Source organism: Rhea pennata, chromosome 4, assembly GCF_028389875.1.
Source record: "Rhea pennata isolate bPtePen1 chromosome 4, bPtePen1.pri, whole genome shotgun sequence".
NCBI classification, from domain to species: Eukaryota; Metazoa; Chordata; class Aves; order Rheiformes; family Rheidae; genus Rhea; species Rhea pennata.
In genome coordinates, this window is record NC_084666.1 from 43,457,300 (window position 1) to 43,479,147 (window position 21,848).

The following is a 21,848-nucleotide window of genomic DNA, read 5'->3' on the forward strand; positions in this document are numbered from 1 at the left end:
TACATTTTTATTAAAACTCATTTTCATTCCTGCCTTTTAATTCAATATTTTCTCAATGTCATTTAATTCTAGTTATGGAGACCAAAACAAAAAAAAAAAAAAAAAAAAAAAAAAAAAAAATCAAATGAACCGCTCATTCTCAGGAAATTTTACAAAGTTCATCACATTCACGGAGATTTGCATGTCAATTTTACATGCTTCAAGCACAGGTGATATCAAAGTGGCAGACTTTATAAAGTATGGTGAACATTTGAACAGTGTTGCTAAAATTTCTAAATTTCTCTACAATGGGGATTTGTAGAGAAATACACGAGGCTGATGCATGTATAGCATAGCATCTTTATAAACATCAACTCGAGTTCTTATGCAAAATAAGATTTTTTTAACAAGCAACAAATGCCAGTGTTTATATAGCTGTGTGCGTTAGTTGTTGTTGTCTGTAATTTGCAAGACTGCTGCATCGTAGTAGAACAGAGTCTTCTATAGATCAGTAGAACTGTATCAGTGAACAGCTTGGTTATTGTATACTAGCTTTAAAAAAAATCTAATCCGAAGGTATTATAAACATAGTTTTAATGTGTAATGCAGCATTAATTGTTGCTAAATGTAATGATGAGATGATTTTTAATTAGTTTCTTCTTTGGTCTTTATGACCCTTTTCCTCAGATTTGCTTCAATGACTGCCAGGTGTTACATTTAACAACAAAAAGTTGCTCCTTTACTAATGGAGAATAGATGTATGTCTCTCTTTATGCGACTGACAGCTTGGACTGAATTATGGTTGCATCTTCTCCTTCAGAGATTAAGATTCCTAAGCCGTGTTCCCTGTGTTGTGCCACTGAGATCTGAGAAAACAACAACAGAATTATATCTTCAGTTTTTAATTTTGCATTAATGATGTTGCACTTTGTGTCAGCTGATACTCCGTGGCACCTGTTTGCTCAGCTGTATCTAATATAAATTACATCTTTACTTTCACTATTGATATCCCCCCCCCCCCCTTTTTTTTTTTTTTTATCAGTCTACCTTGTGGAGCCGTAACTTTTACTTTTCTACTACTTCTTCATGACTTTTGGTTTTGCTTTTTCATTATTAGTAGAATTATTTATTCTTTATTTGGAGAACTTGGAGCTGGGAGAAGTGGTATTGATCATCTTTCCTTTTAAAATTTTTTTAACGAACTTTGTTGCTTTCTTTTTCCCCCATGCATCACAGGCAGAACTGCATTTTGTCTACTAAACTTGTTTATATATTTTCTCCCTGTTGCTTAAAAATAAATTATTATATAGGTTACACTATTTATTTTTACTATCACTAATTTAAGAAAGACTTAATGCCCTATATTCTATTCTGGATGCAAAACAAAAACAAGAATCCTACAAGACAAGGCTAAAATAGGGGGAAAGAAAAGAGAAGATGTTAAGAACTAGAAGTGGGATGTTGCTTATACTGTGATCACAGTCCCAAACGCCTGACGTCTTGATCTGTGTTTGCTGACTTTGTTTTTAACAAGTAGAAGCACTTCCCATGATTTTCTTGCATTATGAGTAATTCTGGTGACTCTCATGATTATATCATAACTCTACTGGATTAGATAGAATTTATGTAGTTAGCTATTTGAATGGCATGTGGGGAAAAGGGCTATTACAAATGTTTTTCAAAATACGATTTATTCTGATCTATGTAAAGTAAACACTGTATTTATGGAAATGCAATGGAAAATTTGCTATACTTGAGCATGCTCTGAAATGAATCTCAGAAGAGTTTGAAATCAAGTAATTGCATATATGCCTTGCATGACACACTCATAAGAGTATGCAGATCATCTTTATTAAGTTTTAACATTTACAACAAGAATTTTATTTCTAGCATATGATTCACTAACATTTTGTCTGTTTCTCTTCTCCATAACTAATCTTTTTTTCTTTCTGTTTTATTTAAGCAAGGACTGTGATTTAAACCCGGACCATGATAAAGAACTGGTTCAAGAGTCAGTTTCCTTGAATTTTACTCTCCTCTCTTTCACAGAGATTAATAGAATTTAAATCTCAAGGGAGACTATTACATCATCTAATCTAACTTTATCATAGACATGGAATTTTGTTCAATTTGTTTTACATGTTTAGTTCAGAAACTGTAATAACTTGTTTTTAACTAAAGCAAAAAAAGTACAAGAAGGTATGCAGCCTTGATTTGAAAATATCAAGGAAGAGCCCCAGAATTTAAGGTTAATTGTTTTTCTTCTTTGAATTTTAGAGTCTTTATTCAAATTTCCTGTCCCATTAATGTCTGTTTATTAAATTGAAGAGTCCCTATTTATATATATTTTTTCCCCTATGGAGGTACCTATAGAATGTGATAAAGGGACTTGTTAGTCTCCCTTTTGAAAATAAACAATGAAGGTAGAAATTTTTAACTCCCTTAAGGTAAAGTGTCTTCAGCAGATTTCCAGTTACTTTTATGGATCCATTCTAACTTCTAAGTTTTCTTCTCGTTTTTCATTAAATTTAGTATGTGCAAGTCAAAACTGAATGCTGAGTTTTAGTATCAGTCCCACCGCTGCAATATACAGAAGTAAAAATATTATTTCTACTCCCAGTTACCTTGTTAAATAGCCAAAATCATATTGCTTACTTGCACTACAGAATGTATAATGACTTCTGTATCCAAAGTAACTCCTGCCTATTTTTCAGATTTCCAGGGTATGTTTATCCCTGTTAAGATATAGTCTAGGTTCTTGTTTTCGGATGAGTGACCTTGCTTTTGGCTTTATAGAACCACATATTCCTTTTCTGAAAACATGTGATCCATTTCATTCCATATGCTGCCCTGCCTTCCACCTCATTGTTATTCACCTCACCAGGATTTACCATCTGCCAAATTTCTTTTAATATTTATATTTAAATTACCAAAAAGATTGGGATGAGTCCCAGCCCTTTCAAAATCCCACAAGGTTGTTTCAGCCATTGATGATTCCTCATTGACATCTATTTCTTCAGGTTTTGCAATTACTGATGTTTTTATCCATGCAAGAGGTGCCTTATTGATACTGCTTAGTATTAATTTCTCTTGTAACACTGCAGGGTGCTAAATTAAAAATACTTGCAAGAATGTATTATGTTTACCAAGCTGCCTTTATAAACCTCTAATTTAAGTAAAAGAAAATGAAATCAGAGTTGTCTCACAGGCTGTAGTTCCTAGATGATGATGATTAAAAAAAAAATTCTTTCATGGCAACATTTAGTAATACAAAAAATATTTACAATCTTTTTTGTGAATTCCAGTGTTTATTTCTTGAACTGATGTTGTTCGTTCTTCTTTCCCTGTTTGAATATTTACACTGTATCAGCATGGGTCTCATCTTACAGAATTTCTCTGATATTTGAACATGTATTAAAAGTTAATATCAAGAAGAAAAAAGGTCGTGCAGCCTGTAGTTTAGGGACTATAGGACACAGGTTGTTTGATCATGCTGATTTTAAAGCATTTGACCATAAAATAAGTTGTTTAACATCAGCTCTGCTAATCGCTTGGAAAGTAGCAAGTTTTACTGTGCAACAGTCTCATATAGGTTGTAATTTCCTGTAACAGTCAATCTGCTCTAACTAGAGTCTGCTACAGAAACATGTAATTCCACTTTTTCAAAATCCAGATCCCCACATCTTGATGTGTATTTTGTCAGATCTCATGACAGAATATTAATCTCTGCCCCTTGAAGAGAAAGGAAAGAAGAAAAAAACCAACAAAGATTAGTTTTGCTTTCAATCGAGGAATTGATCTGATCCACAGACCACACATAGGGGTGAGAGTTGGTGAAAGTTGGAACTGCTCTTTTGACAGCAGATCATGGTTAATTCAGATTAATGACGGTATAAAATTGCTTCTTTACCTTCTGAAGTCTGTACTCACTGACATTTTTGAGATCTACGTGTAGGTCAAAACTGAGTGACTTTTTAAAAGAATACCAAGGTGTGTTGCTAATGTAGAGGTTATGATATATACAAAGACACTGAATCTCAAATCCACTATCAAAACCATGGGACTACTCAATGTTAAAATTAAATAATCAATAATAAATCAATAAATATAAATTAATCTTACCTGTGTGTAGCATTATTCTTGAAAATGTCTGAAACATTCTGTCAATTAATTTATATAAATTGGAACAATTCTAAGTGAAAAACAACAGAAGATAGATTTCAGACATACAAAATTTCAATCCAAGGGTTTTTAGCTGAGATTGCTGATATTCAATTAAAAATACTGTATTATAATGGGAAGTGTTATGAGACTTTAACAGTGGGTTTTATTGCAGCACCTTAAAATTTTAAAGTTTTAATCCTTGTCTGTATGATCAAAGCTAATGAGAATAAGTGCTTTAAACTAGTTTAGAGCACCTTTTATCAAAAACAAGGAAAGTAACAAGTACTTTTCACCTGAAATATTCTATTTTCATGGATCAAATGTGTTATCAAACACCTTTTGTAGCCTCAAAAGCTTAGGGATTTCTTTTATAATGAAGTTTTCAATACATATCATTTTATCTGCAGTACTACCTTTGTAAAAATAATGGGCTTAGGTTTATTAATTTTTCCTGGCTACATTTCTGTCCCTTACAGAATACAACTTCATTTTTCTTATTCCAGTTTAACGTAAGCCTAATAAACAGGCTTTTAAAGTATGAGTAGTAGCTAGCACTAATGCTCAGGAAGCACAATATGTACCTTTAATAATAGCTAAAGCTATCTGTGTGGCAATTTTTGATGTCTTTGAGTGGTTTTCGTACTTTCTAGCTTACTAACAAGGTTATTGTCATTTATAATGCTTTTATATTACTGTATAGGAGATTAAAAACATTTTTTGCTCTTTCAAGTATTCTGTCTCTTTGCTCTAATATTCCTTTTGTTCTGTGTTTTTTGTTTGGAAATGTTCTATTTACATGAATAAAAACTGAATCTGTTCATCTCTACTCCTGTCAATTCCTTTGCAGAGCAGCTGAAAAAAGTCTCTGTATCCTCTACTTTTTAGAAGCTATCGTATGATAATACAAATATAATGGCTTTGCAGTTCTCTTGGGAGACTGATGGAGGGCAGGAAAAGCAATTATTTTACAAAAAAACTTGAACTATAATCTCTCTTTGAATGTCTACTAAAAAAATTAAACCATACAAGCTTTCAGCAAGGAGTTGTTTTCCCTCAGTTAAATGGATTTTTTTTGCTTGTTTGTTTTTAACATATGCAATGTAAGATGCAAATTCAGAACATTTGTGGTTATTAATATCTTAAAATTCCTTGGCTGGAATCCAGGTAGATGTCTGCAACACATACAGACTTCAAACCTAAATAGTACACAAATTAAAGAACACTTCTCTGGGAGTTCACTTGAGTTAAAATCTAACAACTGTTAATTATAATCCATTTCCAAAGTGGATGTGCCCCCTGTTGAGAAACTGAGCAGTCTTTTCAGGTTGGCTACTTTTGTAGAGGTCTTTGGGATGATAATAGGCTTGTCAAAAGCCTGTAAGAAGCTGATATAATTAGTAATGTAATAGGAGTCTGTTTTAGTTAATTTCAAAAGTTCTCAGTTGCTTTTGAGGTTAGGAATTAGGACTGAGAGGAAAAGAATTACATCATTATTATATGCAGAAAATTATCTGGTGCATATGTTAACTTACTCACCATCCTATGCATGAACATGTGTGCATCCTGCCATTCACAGTATCTTTATAGTGCTTCTGTCTAGCCGCATTATATACTCTATACATTCCAAAAGCTTTTGTATAATCTCAGTGACTCTATTCTAAAGGTATTAACTTTTAAAACTGCAATAAATAATTACAAAGTAACTGGAAATCCCTGACTTTACACAGTTTGCAGTTCATTGCCCCAAAGCAACTTTAAAATGATCTATTAAGTGATTATTAGAAACAATTAATTATGCCAGAGAACTATAAGAGCTCAAATGTAATTTCATGGTTATAATTTTCTTGTCAGGTAATAAAACGGGCTGAGCTTGGCAAGGATCTATCTGACTGCTCTCTGTTCGATTTGCTGAAATATGATGATTATAACAGTGACAAGCACCTAGCTCTGGAAGAATTCTATAGAGCTTTTCGTAAGTACAAAGATTAGCCTATTATTCTCTCAGTTTTCTGTCTCTTGCTTTGTCTTTCTAAAAGAGTATTTTATTTTTGATTTTTTTTTAATTTTGAAATGTCATGACACGGTACTTAAATCATGAGTACAATTTAACAGTTGTGGTGTAGTAGAGAACTTCATAGCAGAAATCAATAAGAGATCCATTAGTGGCCAGATTTCTGAGGGATTCTGGTAATGATGAATTCATAGGTAATCTTTCTTAATGCAGACATGCACTGATAAGTTTGTGTTGTGCACTAATGAAAAATTATTAGTATACTGACATTATCAGTGTAGCTGAAAAAGCTAGGGTACTTCCCCACGTTCTTTATTTATGGGTGTTGATGAAACCAGTTCTGACAAACTGAGCAACAAAAGTAGCACTTTTAATAGGTATTTGATCTCTTCAAAGGAGACAGAAAGAGAGAGATGGATTTGTGGTATAGTTTATGGTTTATTTTTCTAATGATTATATCACAGTTGAAAAATTAAAGCAACAGTGTTTGTAGTGGACATTCTCTGAAATATTCTGGTTTTATTTGTTCTTTAAAGAAGTTTTTAAAAATCAGCTACTTTAACTCAAAAATGTTTAAACCACAGAATATTTGACTCTCCCCACAGTTCTCTATCGCTTGAGCTGACAGAGAGTGTTCATCTTTGATTTTTTCATTCTTATATCTTTTTCCATCTACATATAGATACCAATCTCAGTTAAGAATTGTTAAGATTTCCTCTTCCTCTTTAAAGTATATATGCTCAGCAGCTGGAACAGGAGTTACAGACATTTACTCATTCCAAAGGGTAGTAGAGAATATTTGGGTATGTAATGTTGAAGAAACGGATCTTATTCAAAACTCTGTGCAGAATTTCAAGGGTTCTGTGTTTTGTTCCTTTGTGATTTTTTTTCTTAATATTACTGTAACTCTAATGAATGCTCCTTTAAGTAAGGAAAAGGAGTGGAAGAAAGCAGAGAGAAAATTTGACTGTCATCTAAAGACTGTAAATTCAGAATCAACCATGACAGCGAATAATACTGCTTTGTGAAGAGTTCCCCACAGACAACAGGAACTATTTTTTTTTTTCTCTCTCTATTAGTAGAAAGTAAGCCACTTTAAGGACAAAAATTAGTCATTGCCTATCTTAGAAATGTTAACATGCATATACAAGGGTGTGTGTATATGTGTATACACACACACACACACAAGTGTATATTATGCAAATTACTTTGAGCTCATTTTGTCTGACAAAATGAGTTTAAAATAAACAGGACAACTAGATGTGAATAACTATGCAATGAGATCTGAGATCGAGCAACATTAGGATCATAATGAAGTAAATCTGACAACAGCATCTACTCTGTTGTACTTCTGTTGAAATGTTGGAAGCAAAGTTTCTTGTAGCGTAAAAACATCTTTAAAAAAAATCCTCCAATTAAAATACTAGAATGGACAAATATGCAAAACATGCAAGTAGAACTATAAGGAAATAAGTATCAGTATTCTTCAGTAAGTACTGCGGTATAACTTAGAATTTATTCTGTAGATTCTGAGCTGAAAGCACCTGTAAAATATACGTTAATAGAGAGACAAGCCTACAGCAAAGGATGAAGAGAGTGATAGTTTGGGAACACCGAAACTGAGACAGGTGTGGGTGTGTAAAATGATTGTAATGTTATAAAACCAAGGGATTTAATTTGTCTCTGGGCCTGTTTAGGATTATAGCATAATTCAGGCTGGAAGGAGCCCCAGGAGGTCTCTAGCCCAAAGTTCTACTCAAAGCATGGTCAGATAGGAGGTCAGCCCAGGCTGCTCAGGGCTTAATCCAGCTGGGTCTTGAAAACCTCCAAGGACAGAGATGGAACAACCTCTCTAGGTGCACTGTGCCCATGGGTGACTACCTTCATGGTGAAAAAGTTATTCCTTATATCCAGTCCGATCCTCTTGTTTCAGTTTATACCTTTTGTCTCGTGTTGTTCCACCATGCACTGCTGTGAAGAACCTGGCTTCCTCTTCTCAGTGCCCTTTCCATATGCTCTGGGGGCTGCTCTTGGGTCTCTCCAAAGCTATGTCTTCTCCTGGCTAAACAAGCCCTGTTTCCTCAGCCTCTCTTCACAGGCCCAGTGCTCCAGCCCCTGAACATTGTGGTCATCCTCCTTGAACTTGATTGACTGTTGGTGTCTTTTCTATACTGAGGACTGTGATCTTCATTAAACTTGACTTTTAACTTGTTTACAAACACAGAAGATGCTAATATTTTATTATTATCAATTATGGATTATGCCTCTAAAAAGTCCACGAAATTAAGCTAATAGACTGGACTTGCTTGAGATAGGCATAAACATACCAAAAACTGAAAACTCAACAACTGTCAAGAATATTTTGTTTATGGCTCACTTGATACAGATCAGCTGAAGCTGATCTTCTCTCTGAGTGCAGCTTGCTCCAGATATGTGGTATCACTAGTTATTAAACTTTTGCAGAGCTGAGAAGATACTCAAGTTGCACAGGAAAAGTAATCAAAATAAACTATAAATGAGGGTGCTATTTTTATGAGAGCCTAGATGTGCAAATGAGAACTGATTCTAAGTTCACCGCATAGAAAAGTTGTTTAGAATGCTGTCATTTAGTGCTATTATGAAAGAAAGGTGGCCTGTTTGAGCATCAGACAGACAGACAGATGGCTGGTGCCTAAGAGGAGTAACAGGTCATTCTGCAGCAAGGTACAATGTGTTATTCAGAGAAGAAATGTGTTGTCTACTATGTTGAAATTTGTGTTTAGCATATATTAACAAAATAAAATTTTCAAGTATTGTAGTGTTTGTATATTCCTCTCCTTACTTGTAAGGGAAAACTTTTCAGTCAACTGACAGCATGTCTTGGTTAAAAAAAAAATAAAAAAAATCTAAACAGTGAAAGCAATCTGTCCTCAGATTCAGTCATTTCTCCCCTTTGGAAGATCGAATGCTGAGGTAACAGAAGAGAAGGAAAATGTTTAAGGGGGTGCCCCCCCCCAAAAAAAAAAAAAAAAAAAAAAAGAAAGAAAAAAAAAGCCTATGTAGATGCTTATATCCTGGTAAAACATGCAGTTTTCTGGATATCAGATATTTTTTCGTATATTGTGAGGCGGGTTTTTTTGTGTATTGTGGCTTCTCTCTACTAGATATCTATCTGTTAGATACCCTAACATGTCTGCTAGAGACAGCTGTATCATACAACACATATAGTGTACCATAGCATATATTCCTAAGGGTGTATGAAGAATTATTTCTGTTAGTATAAGAAGATAAAAGTGGAAGGCTCGGATCTAGTTAGACCCTAGGAATGTAGGACTGAAGGAAACCAGTTGGAACGTCAAAGGCAATTCTCTACTGTTTACGGCCACATTATGTAAAATTACATTCCTAAAGAGATCAATCTTTGTTTTAGTTTTTCTTCCCTCAACCTCAAGCTAAAGGATTTTAGGAAATGGAATTTAAGCACAGAAAAAAATATTTAGCTTTTTCTCAGAGAGATGGCTGAAAGCATAAGAAGATGGAGCCAGCCATGGATACAGATTCTTGAAAGCTTTACGTTAGGTAAACTAAAATTCAGCCAATATGTGTCATTTATTTTTCAAGGATTATCTTTTTGTGATGTGCCCTATAATATCAAAATAATTTTGCATTTGCTCTAAATGCTCTCTTTTTTTGTTTGCCTTTCATTGCTGTTTTCTGAAATAAAATATATGCTTTTCTTTCTCTAAAGTAAATTTTGAAATGAAATTTCAGAGTAGGTATTTCAGGTGGTCTTTATGGTGGGTTACAAAATTTCAAGGCATACCACAAGCAAGTAAATAGTGATAAATTATTTTGTTTGATCATTTAACAGATGCCATTATATATGTAGATACTTCCCTTTGTGATCATAGAAGAAAAAATGATGGTAATTTAGAGGTTTATGAATAGAACTGATTAATTACAATGAATACAAATAACAAGTTTATTGTAAATAACAGAACTATTCAATTACTCTGTGTAACAATTGAAACCCTGTATAGAATGAAAAAAAGGTGATCTTTCAGAATCACTTACTATCTTCAGTGTCTATTTTCCATCTATTTTTGATGCTCTTTTATGTTCAAAAGGTGAAATTAAACATTGAGGACTTATTTAAATTTTAAAATTAACACTAGATATACAGGAAATTGTCAAAAAGAATTAGCTACCCAAAACCATATAGGACCTAAATTTATTACTTCTGTTCCAATAGAGAGACCCTATAGTCTCAAAGGAGCTACTTGTTCTTTCAGTTACCACTCAAAATTCTCAACAATATCTTAATCTTTCTCTCAGCTGTTGTTCAGAATCATGTATATTGTTATTGTAGATAATATTGCTTAATATATTTAAAAGTACCTTAAGTTTTGAAATGCTATTCAGGCCACAGATGTCAGATTCAGGTTTTAAACACTCCTTATTGCCAATGTACGTGTGTGAAATAATGTGTAAATCTACAGCAGTAGCAGCTGTTCCAAAAAAAATCCAGGCTGAGATCACAGTGCTTCTCTTTAGGCATAGATTTTAGAGAAAACGTGAGAGACCAGGGCCTGCTGTGGCTGTCCAACTTGGCGCTTGGTGCTATCTTGAATACCGTGGAAGGGCAAGAGGTCCCTGTAAGCACAGGGCCTATGACTGGTTGTGACCAGATTCTCTCATTCCCCTCAAAATGCTTCGAAAACACCACTGTTCACACTGCATGCCTTAAGACAGCCTAAGTTCAGTTTTAAATTTACCAAATGCAATTATCAAAGAGGCACGTTCCAAAATGCTGTTTTGAAATGTTTCTCTTTCTTTCCAAAGCAAAATTGAACAGAGTTTTTTTTTTAAAAAAAACAAAGCCTATACTGAACTATTAACTGAAATAAATGAGTGTCACCGTTGGCTTCTATAAGTTATCCTTAAGGCTACAAAGCCTAACTCAAAGAAATCTTAATCGAATTTATACTTCCATTGAGTGCACTATGTGATCCTAAATATTGTTATTTAATGTGAAACATGAGTCGGAGCTTATATCCATGATAAGTCTTCAATAGTAAAGCAAGTTAACAAATAGTGGAGGAAAGAGTGTCTGAGGGAGGAAGATGTATTAGTCTGTCTCCTGCCACCATTAATTCCTTCTCCAGCAACAGCTAGTGAATGTTCCAGGGGTGTTATATTTTAACACCAGTCTCTGAAAATACCAGTTAACATCCTTTTGAGTAGGAGCTAACGGACGTAGTGGTAATATTTTTCTGTCTAATTTAATCTGTCTTTTAAGTTCCTGCTCGTGTTATACGTATTCTCCATCTAGAGGTTGTAAGCTGGGAAAAGAATACAACCTCTTTTCTTAAGTGGACAGAATTGTAAAGCTGATGATTTCAAAGAAGCAAATATTTGAAATGTTACATAGTGTTTCATGTTTTAAAGTATTGTCTGCCTGAAATTTCTGACGTGACACTATCATAATCAATTTATTGCTATACCAAGAGATTCCCAAATAATCAAAAAATGTGTGTTTGGTGCTTTCCCATTACAACTATGCTTATTATTTGAAAAAAGGGTCTCTGAAAGTAAAATAATGGATTTTTCTTTCTGAAATGTGTTTTAATAAAAGTGCTTTTGCATTCTACTATACATAAAAAAAAATTAAGTATTCCATTTACCTGGGAATCTGGACTTGGAAAAACTTATTCTGTATTGAAAACAAAAAACAACTATAATTCTATTTTAAAAAAGACACCGCATGAAAGACTAAATATGCAAGCTTTTTATTTCTAATTAATTTTTATTTATAAGTCAGTTTCCCCTGTTTGCATTCTCTGTCCATATACAGGCTAAGGTTGAAAGCTCAGTAAGTTTTTCTAAAGATTTCATGCAGCTTTGAAATGAATGCTTTGAACCTCTGCCAAAGGTGGACCCAGCAGTGAGGTGACTGTGGACCTCCGCTGGGCTGCAGTCACTGCTGCTCTGTGTGATTCAGCACAAAGCCAGTAACTCCTGTGCAGTGCTAATATGTTTCCCCAAGTTGGTTCCAGTGCACACACCACACGTAGTATGCGTTATATATGTCTTGAGTGCAGCTTTACCGGTATCGACCTGCTATGTGCACTATAGCTGTAAAAACTGTAGTAGATTTATGCCGTGGTACTAATTCACAGGACTTTATATGCATCCACATTTGTGGCAAAGCTGCAATTAGGATTTTATTTTATGTCAGAAGCCTTACCTCCCTCTCCATCTTTCTACTTTCCACAACACCCTGAATGTATTTTTAAATCTTAAATGTTGCTATTTGGCAAGTTGTGTTTTTGTTGAAGTCTTCAGAGAAATGCTGAGCTCTTAGTGCATTTTTTTTCCTACTCAGATCTGGATCAATGTAGCAAGCAAACACGTGTTTTTAGCATATATTCTTTTTGCATATTCTTTATGCCATGCATTCTGAACACTGGATAATGTCTAATAGTATCATACAATAATATTATGGATGAACAAAGAAATGAAAGATTTTATCAAGGTATACAACATGAGCAGATGTTGTACATGCTTCTCTTGAAGCTCTGATAAGATACCTTATTCGTGTTTTTATGTACCCTGATACTGTCAGTCCTAGGCCTTAGAAGGTTTACACTGAGCTAACTTATGAAATGGATAAGATTTGTCAAAATAAACCAGTAACCTTTGATAGTGAATGAGCCATTATTTCCTAACCTCAGATATTTAGAAATGGAATACTAATATTCATGCTGATACTGCAACTGTGAATGAGTTGTGTATTGAGTTGTATATGAGTTGTATGTCTAGAATTTCACATTTTGCTAAGGCCAGGTGTCTAAGGTTTACTTTTTCATATTATACAAATTACAATTAGAATAACAAATTAGAAGCAGAGGTAGGTTTGCAGGAATAATTGAAACCAATATTTTGCAACATCTTTGGCTATCAGGAGGGTTTAGAAAAGAGAAAATTAGCAGACTTTGTTCATGACTCCAGAGGTCTGCTGGGGGGAGAGATTACTGCCTGCGTGATATTTGTCATTAGATCAAAATGCCGAAGAGCTGACTCTCTTAAGCCGTTCAGTGAGTTTATGATCTGAACTCATTTAAATACTATAGAGAATGATACAGAATATTCTGGAAAAAAATAAGCCCAGAGCAATTCTGAATTTTTGGCTATGATTAGCAACCACCACCTGTCAATGATCGACTTATGATTTATCTCTTGGAAGTCAAATTGCTGTGCACTGTGACTCTCAGTACTGTTGCAACTATTTTGGTTGTTGTTATTTCTGAGACTATTCTCATTTGTGCAGGAGAATATATTGGTAAGATTAGGCTGATGTTTCAACATCCACAAATACCTCTGTCTAGATGTTGTAAGGAAAATTTTAAAATAATAATTTAAAATTTTCAAAATAATATGTATTTAAAATAATAATTTGTAATCACAATGGCCTTTACTAACAGTTTTAAAGGAAGCTCTGTTTCTCCAAAGCAGATGGGGGGAAAAAAAAGGATCTACCAGAATGCAAGTAATGGCAGTGGATTAAAGGAGACAAGCACTAGCTAATCCAGAAGCAAGAACATTAAATATCTGCTTCAAGGCAGAATTACACTTATGGAACTATACTGAATACCGAAAGACTCAAAATACTATATAGTATGAAAGTCTTTAACTATTGCATTGCTTGTTTCCTTTGCACCCATAGCACTGCCTTTTTATCTAGATCTCATAGTTACAATATTTCCCCAGTTTCAGCCTCCAAAGAAACTGGCTATAAACATTGTTAGCAAACAATAACTACTCACTTAAATTGATAGTTTTAAAAATAATTTAATATAAAATTACATAATATTTATTTCTCTATCATAAATATGTATCATATTTATTTCTAAATAGGTGTCCCTTCCCTTAAAAAGAATTATTTTATTAATATAAATTTGTATTATATTAAGACAAATATGTGTCATTGTAAGGTATGAAAGGAAATTCCCTTTTATTTGAGAATTTTGCCGAGTCAGTTTTTGAAACTGAAAATAAGGATAATATTCCTTGACCAATTTTGAGAGAAGACAGGATGAGTATTCTGAATATTGTAATAGCCAAGGCATTTGCTGCTAAAAAAAAAAAAAAGGAAAAAAATTGACCGAAACAAATTTGATTATTTCAGTCAGCTGAATTGGTATGTAACAGGGCTTCAACAGAAATCATATTTCATTTTTTGATTTCATTAGGAACCAGCAGAGAAGCATCCTTTTTCTCTTTCACAAAACCGAATGTATAAGTTTGAATTTAAGTCATGGGTGAAATTTCAAAAATGAGTCTTTGGTATTTTCTGATGTGCATAGATAAGTTGCTTGATTTTCCATGTTACTGAATACAGCCATTTTAAATCTATTTAATAAAAACAAGATAAATCCTGCCTGTGGATGTAAACTGTTTTTTAGTTACGTATTAAATTAAAATAATAAAATATTTGCAAAAATTTTTTTTTAAAAAAAGAAATAAATCTTTTATCAGAAACTCCACTAACCAGAAATCTGAGGTAATCTTGCTGCAACACTGTAAGACTTGCCGGTTACTAAGGAAAGGGTGGTTCTAAGTCGTTGTTCTACATAGTGGTCTGGGACAACTTTTTGAGTTCTAGTAGAATTTATACATTTCAGATGAAGGCTGCATGAATAAATTATCTTTTCTGTTAAACAATTTGTTTCTTCAGAGAATATTTTGAGCTGCTTTGTGTTACTCTGTATTCCATGCAAGGTTGAGTTTACTGGTGATCCTTAAGTATCTAGCACAAGGAAAGTGTTGCTAAGTATGTTTGTCCAAAAGTTTGGACCATGTGCTGTTTCGTTGTTATACCTCATAGTCCTTCCCTCTAGATTTTTGTTCTTGTTCTTGTTGTTGTTCTTTTTCTTTTTCTTTTTCTTTTCTTTTTTCTTTTTTTTTAACTTATCTACTCTTCCTATTTTTTCTGGCTCTGTTCTGACAAATGAGTAAATAAAAAATAATTTGATAAAATATTACAGTCAGAAGAAAATTGAAAAGGCTTTTAGCAATTTCTAGGATATCTGGATTTCTTAAACATATCTGACATTTGCACTATAATAAAGAATCTGAAGATGAAATTTTGAGATGAAAAGAAGATCATATGAAAGTATACTGGAAATGTTGAAAATGAGATTAATAAAAGAATAATTTCAACTTTGCAATGCTTGTGAGCTTTTCTGTAAACCTGAGGGTTATCGGAAAGTATATTATAGTATATTGGGAAAGGCTTTTTTTTTTTTTCCTGATTGAATGCCCCCAAAGATGCACTATATATAGTATAGCTAAAGATTACCTGCAAAATATCTCCATTGCAGAGAAATATATTACAGAAGAAACTCTTTTAGTTTATTCTTATTATTCATACAGAATAAGATTGTGGCAAAATGTTCTATTTCATGGAATTTCATTACTAAATTCATTTCTGGAACATAGAACATTTCAAGTGATGTTATATTATTGCTTCATACCTTTTGATCCTGCTATTTTTTCCCCTTTAATGTTCTGTTTTTGTAGTGTGTTTTGGTATGTGTTATGTTTTTGTAGTTTACTCCTTCCCTGGCATACTAATTGGTGCTATTGGAAAAAAGACTATTTTGGGCAGCTGAAATAAAGAGTGAATGAATTATTTGCATATAAATATTTCACAGAAAACTTCAAAGAAGATGTGAATAAAATATTTTTCATTATTTATATTTTAGATTTGGAGTTAAAATAAATGAAGAGAATAAATGATTTATCTATTTTAGCATTGCAGATTAAATGCTTCAGGAAATATTTGAAATCTATTTGATACTCATTTGATTACTCTTTTAAAAAAGGTCAGTTTATTACAAAATTGTGCGCCATATATGGAGATATATGTATGAATTACATATATATGTACACATTTATAAAGCTATATAAGTGAATAGCTTAATCTGATGAGTACTTTTTATTTTATTTGAAACTGATTGTGTCAGTTCTGAGAATACCTTTGGGCCAGTTTCACGATCCTGAGTTTAAAAGTTGCTGAAGAGCTTGACCCTCTGGTCAGAGGTGTAGAAGTATTGGAAATAACAGGAAAAAAATAAGTTTTTAGTGTTACTCTCCATTATATATTCCTTCTCATTTTAATCCTGCTTCCCCCGCTAAGGAAAAATAGTGCAGTAGCCTAGTAAGTAGGCAAGAAGAGAGCATCCAACTCACCTATTGCCAACCCTTACTGGTAGATCCTCTATGGCAAAGACATTCAAACTGCATTTTATCGTAATGTTCTTCATAGTTGTTCATACGCTTCTACTCTGTTCAGAGCACGGTCCATTTCTTCTCTCTTCTGTTTAGCATCTATTCTTCCTCAGTTATTTATTTATTTAATTTATAATAAATTATTTCTGTTTAGTTTCCTTCTAGTTAATGTTTTCAGGCTTTGGTTTTGTCTTTCCCTCTCTATTCCCAACTAAACAAGATTAAATAAAGGCAAAAGTTGTGCTTATATGAGTGCTCTTGAACCATATGCAAAAAGATGCCACGGAAAAAGAGTGAGAAATTCGATACAGTTATAAGCTTCCTGAGCTTTTTATCCTGTGTTTGTTATATATATATATATTTGTAGCTGTGTGCATAGAATATGTCAAGGGAGAAACAGGAAAAAGCAGTGATTTTCAAGGAACCTCATGATGCATTTCTTGGGAAAGCAGAAATATATCCTGCTAATATATCCTGCTAACTTGTGACTCCTGAACTAGCTTGAGCTATGGAGGGAAGAGGCTAGCTTCTAACTTAAAATCATGTTTCTAGTAAGCCATGGGTTTTCAGTGCTTGACTCCCTTCATAGATAGAAAGCTATGAATTTTGGAAAGGGTGGGACTATTACAGTATTAGTTCAATATGGCAAATACATTATTACTACAATCTAGTTTCTACATAGTATATTTAAGATCTGTTTTTCAGATTCAGACATGAAAATATTTACTACGTTGCAAGCTCTTTGAGGAGGAATTTCTTCACTGTGAGAGAATTGGAACAGGTTGCCCAGAGAGGTTGTGGAGTCTCCTTCTCTGGAGATATTCAAAGCCCACCTGGCTGCAACCCTGTCTAACATGCTGCAGGTGACCCTGTTTGAGCAGGGGGGTTGGACTAGATGATCTCCAGAGGTCCCTTCCAACCTTACCGATTCTGTGATTCTGTAATACAATACCATCTCTATACCTGCCTGATTGCCTGCCTTAAAAAAAAAAATGCATAGGTTCATGAAATTAACTTGATAGTAGATTTTCAAGGCTGTTTTTCTAAAAGATTATGATCTCAGAGTATCTTAGCCTATGCAAATATCCTATGTAAGGTTAGCGAATGATTTATATGTGGAATTCAGTTTTGGTCATAGGAAAAAGGACAACACTTTGTACCTTGGAAGTGTTGAGTTTATATCCATTTAAGTACAACATATGTGTAACAACAACTGCCACAAAGATCCATGTAGTCCAGTATCTCATCTCTAGAAGTGCTTAGGGAAGATTACCAAAAAAGAACAAGCATGCAAGATTTCCCTCTAATATACTTTCTCAGCTCAGGTGATTTGTGTCTCAGAGACTTTTTGAGCCTACAGAATGCCGCTGTCTTTAATAGCCCCTGATGGATGCCTGCCTTATAAATTTGATTGCCTTTTGGGTCCAAGAGAAATTACCATCTACAACATCCTGTTTCAGAGATCTTCACAGCTTAATGATTTCTTGCATTAAAAAGTATCTTTTTTTTTTTTGTTTGTAGTACATGCCTTCAGTTTAGTTTATTTAGTTCCTCTACGATAAGAGATTCTGAATAATTTTGTCATATTCTTAGTCTCTATAACACTATAATGTTAATAAACTCTTGCCATATTTTTCTAGTCATCTCTTTTCTATGCTGAAAAATCCCTCATTTAATAGCCTGTGTGGAAGGTGTCCTACACCTTTGATCATTCTGGTTGCATTTCTCTCTTCTTTTAAAGCTTTACTGTAACTTTTTTGTAATATATACATACACACACACACACACACACACACACACATAGATGTAAGGACTAAAATTATGTACAGACCCAAGTTGCACATACACCCTGGATTTTTACAGCGTTGTAATGTTTTCTGTTTGGATACCAGTCTTTGCCTAGTAATTCCTTTTATTGTTACGTTGTCATGGCTGAGTAGATGCATACAACTGCCTATTTTGCTTTCACAATCTCATACCTAAGCAATAATAGCTAGTTTGGAGCCCACCACTGTGTGAATAAAGTTGGGCTTATTTTTTTTTTCCCTAACCCTGCATGCAGTACTTCAGTGTATTGAATTTGGCATCCCACTATTGCAAGGTCTTTATGCAAATCATCTTTTAGTTTTTATTAACCAAATTACTTGATTTCTTGTTCTCAGAAAATGTTATCACTTAGTTTTTCACCCCTTCTCCCAGATCATGTTGAATAGCACAAGATTACAGAGGAGATTAAGCTGGTACTACACTGCTGACTTACCTTCATAAGACACCTGCAGGCAGACTCCTTTAGTAGAGAAATTAAAGATTTTTTTGGCAGCCCATCATAAGACCTGATGCATGTTTTTTGTGAAAGGGTAGACTGATCAGGCAGAGGTACTGTGAGCAAAACTGTGGCATGCAAGACTGAGAGCCATAGCTGAAGCTGGTCTCTTTTTTTTTGTCCTTTAAGTTTTGTGCTGATATTTTTAGATACAGGTAATATGCTTTGATCTTCAGGAAATATATAAGGCCTCAAAACCAAAAGAGGAATACACAGAGTATTCATACCTAAAAGTAAAGTTAGGTAGTTGCTTTACATCATTCTTCACATAGTAAATGCAGAATATCTATAATTAAACTTTTTATAAATTCATCTCATGTTCTACTTAATGAGTTTTTGAAAATATATAAATATTTGTTATATAAATGTGTGTTTATGTGTATATATATATACACACACATGATTTTTTATATATATACATATGTGTGTATAGGTGTGTATATATATACACACATCTATATGTGTATATATATACACACATACCTTTTGATTCTTAAAAGGTGATGCAATGATGTAAAACTCAAAATTGTAAATTTTTAAATACATTTAAGGATTCTTGTGTTCTCAGTTTGCATACACACACATCTTTTCTTGAAAATTTTTCTTAGTAGAGATAACTATACAGTGAAGCTACTTTTCCACTGAAGACTTTGAAAGCAACAGCTAAGTATTTTCAGAATTAGTGTGTAAATATTCACCTCTGCCTGTCTTCACAGACCTTGTTTTGATCAGAACTTTTAGATTACTGCCAACTCCTTCTGGAATATGTATCTATTCATTTCAAACCACTAGAACAAAAAGAGATTTCAGGCTTACAGATTTTCATCACCACTTTTGGTATAATCTTTCTCATGTGGGATAAGCTGAACTATTACTGTGTTATGCTTGTTTAGCTTAATGGATTCTAATTCTCATCCAAACTTCAGTAATATCTTTGAAGATCCTGCCAAAACCCTGCTGTATCATAGCATGCAGTTGGGGATCTGATATGGCATAGCACGTTGATGTCAAGAAGACATAGGCTAAAAAAAGGCTTAAAGATGAGTACAAAGTCTCGTACTCAACAATTTGTGTTTTGTGTTTCACATAAGGCTGTGGTCCTTTACATGGAAATCTACCCTTTTAGGGAATAAAACTCTACCTGCCTAATATCAAAAGTTAAAAGCCTCTGTACAGTCAGGTAACAGAGCTTACCTTGAATTCTGTTTTTTTCTTCTTCCCTCTAAATCTAAACTGTCATGTCAATCAGCTGACAGACTTTTAGAGTGATTTTCAACCTACTGCTACTCCCATCCATGCTTTTTCCACATTATAGATTTCTGTAAGGAGCTACTCCATAACTCTACTTTTCAGACTCTAGGGAATTATGAAATAAGAGTTGCATGGCCCCCTTCTTCTTGCAATGGAAATAGAGTAGTTCTGTTTTGCTTCATGCTTTCTAACACCTTTTTGCTATTTTTTAAGATAATTTAATCCTGAATTACCATTTTAGAGTATTGTTCTTTTTTTTTCCTGACAGAATTGGAAGAGGAGAAAACTTTATAAATAAAGTCAGTTTGTTTTAAAACTTTGGATAAGTCTAGATAGCTTAAATGTTTAGGTATTCTGTTACCATTCTGGGCAAGAAACTTTGAAATTTAAAAATTTAATGAAGCTGTGCAGTAAATAAAATTGGCAAATTACTATATTTTATAAACGGAAACCTCCATGCGTAAAACTGTGAGTTACTGGTGTTGTCAACTCTTCTCTTAAAATTCCCATTTCATTATTGATTAGTTCCAGAAATACTCTGTAGATTGAGCTGCTGCATTTCAAATGTTTCATTTGAGGTAACTGCAAGTGTGCAGTATTGATGTTCAGCATCTGTATTTGCAGTAAACATAAGCAGCATTAAATCTGGATCTATACTAGTAGAAGTACTTGAAAATATTTATGTCAACTCTTAATATTTAAATAAAATGTTTTTACTTGAACTATTCATGTGCAAACACAACAAACATATACGGAAATTGATTTTTGCATGAATCTTCTAATCTGGTTAAACAATTTCACCAAGATATTCTGTGATAAATAAGGTCAAAACCAATTGCCACTATTATCTGACTGAATTAACACTTGCACATGACCTAGGACAGAATGCTATATTAACAAATAAATTTTTCCTGTGAAATCTGTTATCAAGAGGAAAATAAGAAAAAATAAGTAGTGATATAGATAGATTAATAATAGGAATCTATTAACCTAGATTATTAGATGAGTGTAGTATTAGTGGCCACTACAGTATAAGTAATATACTTTTAAAATTATGTTACCCTTCTGATCATTTTTACCCAAATTCTGCTCTTATTTGCTTACAGGCAGATATCATGCAGTTTTTAATGTATTTGAACAAGCATAGCATATAACAATATTTGATTTTGCATCTCTGAGTAATACAGTATTATGATGTTTTTAACTGTTCTTCATCAAGGCTGCATTACAAGCAGGTTGTCTAGATTTACTGTTGTTTTGAGGTTCATCTTAACTGTTGAATTAGAAAAATAGAATAAGAAAATATCATCTGTGGTCATGTTTACCTTGGGTTACTTCAGGATATACCTTATTGACTGGAATGTTTGATCATGCCTTTTCACTGAGAATCAAGGCCCTTTTATCTTCACGTTTGCGGCTGCCAATACAGAATTTCAGATATAGTAGTGTGTTACGATTAATATTAAAGGTATCAAGAGGATGTTCAAATGATAATTCATATTTTTTTTAAGTATCTGTGTCTAATGCTAATGTGTTTAATACTGCTGTGGTCTAGACTGCTTTCCAGCTGAGTACCTAGAATGCCGCAGAGATTTAAAAGGTTATATGGAGTCAACTTAGGGACTCCAGTTGAACTTATAGATGATAGAATTTGTGTATTTGAACCAAGCTTGGTAGGCTACTGTTTTACATGTCATGTTTGTTGATATACATTATTTATGAAAACAAGATGCTTTATTATTATTGAGACATTATGTCCTGATCTTCCTAGTGATTTAATAGATAAGGACCTGCAAAAATTCATTGCATCTTGCAGCATATATTGGCAGAAGTACTGCATATTTATGC

At 33.5% G+C, this 21,848-nt stretch overlaps 1 protein-coding gene across 2 annotated transcripts in view; it reads left to right on the forward strand.

Annotated features, from left to right (window-relative positions):
- FSTL5 (follistatin like 5) overlaps nt 1-21,848 on the forward strand; it is a 277,012-nt gene that overhangs the window by 136,833 nt on the left and 118,331 nt on the right. For both annotated transcript variants that reach the window (XM_062574720.1, XM_062574718.1), the window contains exon 5: nt 5,995-6,115. In XM_062574720.1, coding sequence (XP_062430704.1) covers nt 5,995-6,115 — 121 coding nt within the window. The remainder of the gene's footprint in view (nt 1-5,994; nt 6,116-21,848) is intronic.